Source organism: Berghia stephanieae, chromosome 12 (genome assembly GCF_034508935.2).
Source record: "Berghia stephanieae isolate SIO BIC M18660-M18661 chromosome 12, UCSD_Bste_1.3, whole genome shotgun sequence".
NCBI lineage: Eukaryota > Metazoa > Mollusca > Gastropoda > Nudibranchia > Aeolidiidae > Berghia > Berghia stephanieae.
The window spans coordinates 15028831-15031330 of NC_088371.1; the positions used below are offsets into that span (position 1 = coordinate 15028831).

General features: G+C 36.2%; 1 protein-coding gene across 1 annotated transcript; it reads left to right on the top strand.

The window, feature by feature from the left end:
* The first annotated feature begins 1562 nt into the window (after positions 1–1562).
* On the top strand, positions 1563–1910 carry LOC144957562 (uncharacterized). The gene has a single exon (XM_078888907.1). It carries the CDS (start codon positions 1563–1565, stop codon positions 1908–1910), a length of 348 nt encoding a protein of 115 aa, XP_078745033.1.
* The last annotated feature ends 590 nt before the right edge of the window (positions 1911–2500 follow it).

A 2500-nucleotide genomic window follows, 5' to 3' on the forward strand; every position in this document is an offset into this window, starting at 1 on the left:
TTATTATTATTATTATTATTATTATTATTTATTATATGTTATTTTGGTCTGTAGCAACGTTGATGACATGAACTTGGTGTCCTATGATATAATACGAGTCCTTGAACCTGTAGGGCCCTGATTCAGATCCCATTCTAAAACAAAAAAGGTATGCATGAAACAGTGCCAGAAAATAGACAGTAAGAAATATACAAGAAAAAGAGTCTCAAAAATGAAGTCAAAGTCGGTTGGTTTTTTTTTTTTTTGGTTTGTTTTGTGTGTGTGGTGTGTGTGTGTGTGGTGGTGTGTGTGTTGTGTTTATTTTTTGAAAAAATTCTGCCTTTTTTGACACTGTTTCATATATACATTTTTAGATATATACCCCACAAGGATACATCGCTGTTGAGCAAAGTGAGGGTTGATAATTTTGCAAAGTGGAAAAAGAAAAAAAAAAGTACCTGAAAGGGTCTCGAATCAGGTCATAATGCAATGTCTTAACCACTCATTTACCTCGCCCCCCCCCCTTTTTTTTTTCACAGCTTAGACAAGGGGATATACTTTGGCTCCATAGACCTAATGACTGAGGGAGTATTCATTTTTACTTATTAACTCACTCAATCCTAGAGATTTTTGCTACTTTTCGAAATTGGAAAAAAAAATTATATAGCGCAATATCCACTAAATGTGCTCAAAGCGCATTACAAGGGGTCCCTGGTCAACAGCAACATTTAACATGTAGGACGGAACATGACGCCTGTTAGGCGATATTACATTTTTCCGGACAAAGACAACGATGTTAACGGCCAGGTACTCATTTTACACCTGAGTACGGTGACAGAATGTGAGTAAAGAGCCTTTTCCAAGGACCCAACTATGTGCCGAGCGAGGCTCGAACCAGGACCTTCCGATCCGAAAGCGAGTGTCATACCACAAGACCACATAGCTGCACAAAACTGACACTTGGTGTTTTAATTCTTTGTCTGCAACTTTCACAACTTTGAATGTATCAACACTGGCAGCTTTAAGCCCCCCCTCCCCCCGCCCGCCCTCTGCCTCTTTTTCATGTGAATACACAATCACTGTTACCCATTCTTTTGATTTACTATATGTGACCCTTCGCCTCAAAACGGTATTAAGTCGGGTTGGTAAAGATGTTGAAAATTGAATTTATAGCCAGAAATACCAGACTTGTGTTGAGTTTGTATGCTTTATTGAGGAGAATGGATACCGTGTTTTAGGGTGCTAATGCCAACAATTTATATGTAATATGGAGGACATGTAGGTGATATGGGCCCTTACTGTTTAGTAATGACACCAAATTATGTTTATAATGTTTATCAACAATTTGGGTTTCCGTTTCTGGAATATCAAAAACAGCTGGAGACTCTGGGGTAGAAGGAGCGTTGGAACTAACGGTACCAAGACAAGAATCTCCATTTGCAGAAAAGTCTATCCACTTTTCAATTCCTACACTAACTATAACTGATTGTGATATTTCTATTTTAGAAAAGGCTAAAAATTTGAGTGTCATTCTGGATAGTTCTTTGTCTATGGATCAGCATATAAACAATAATGTGGAAATTATGTACTATGTACTCCGTAGAATATCACAGATTAGGCCGTCTTTTACCTTTCAACACATTGAAGATATTGTCTCTGCTTTGGTCTTGTCACGTCTCGACTACTGCAATTCACTGCTCGCTGGTCTCCCTAATAACAAAATAAACAAGCTTCAGAGAGTACATAATTGTGCGGCTAGGTTAGTCCTGGGAAAGTCTAATTACGATGATACAAAGAACATGTTTCGAACCCTCCACTGGCTGCCAGTCAGGGCTAGGATTGAATACAAAATAGCCCTTGTCTGCTTTGTTGTATTTGAGTCTTCTGTACCTCTCTACATTCAGCACTACTCCAACCGTACGTACCTCTGAGAAATCTTAGATCCCACGATTTAAATTTGTTAGCATCTCTTAAAACTTAACTTAAATATTTTGGCGATAGGTCTTTTATGAAATTCGGACCCACGATTTGGAATGATCTCCTTCTATCTGTGAGATTTTCGAGCTCAATAGACATTTTCAAAAAAAAAAAAACCTCTTGGAAACACATCTTTTCAGAAAATATTTACTTAATTGAATTTTAAATGTACTGTATGTGACTTTTGTATTGATGATGCTTTTGATGCCCATTATATGCTCTTGATTGTTTTGATATTTTCGTTGATTTGGACTTGCAATATTATTGTTACCTGGAAAAACAATATCCTATTTATTTTTAAAGCGCTTTGAGGTTTCGACGAAAGGCGCTATAGAAATATGCTTCTTCTTCTTCTTCTTCTTCTTCTTCTTCTTCTTCTCCTTCTTCTTCTTCTTCTTCTTCTTCTTCTTCTTCTTCTTCTTCTTCTTCTTCTTCTTCTTCTTCTTCTTCTTCTTATTATTATTATTATTATCATCATCAATATCATCATCATTATCATTATCATTAATTATTATTATCATTATTATTATCATTATTACTATTA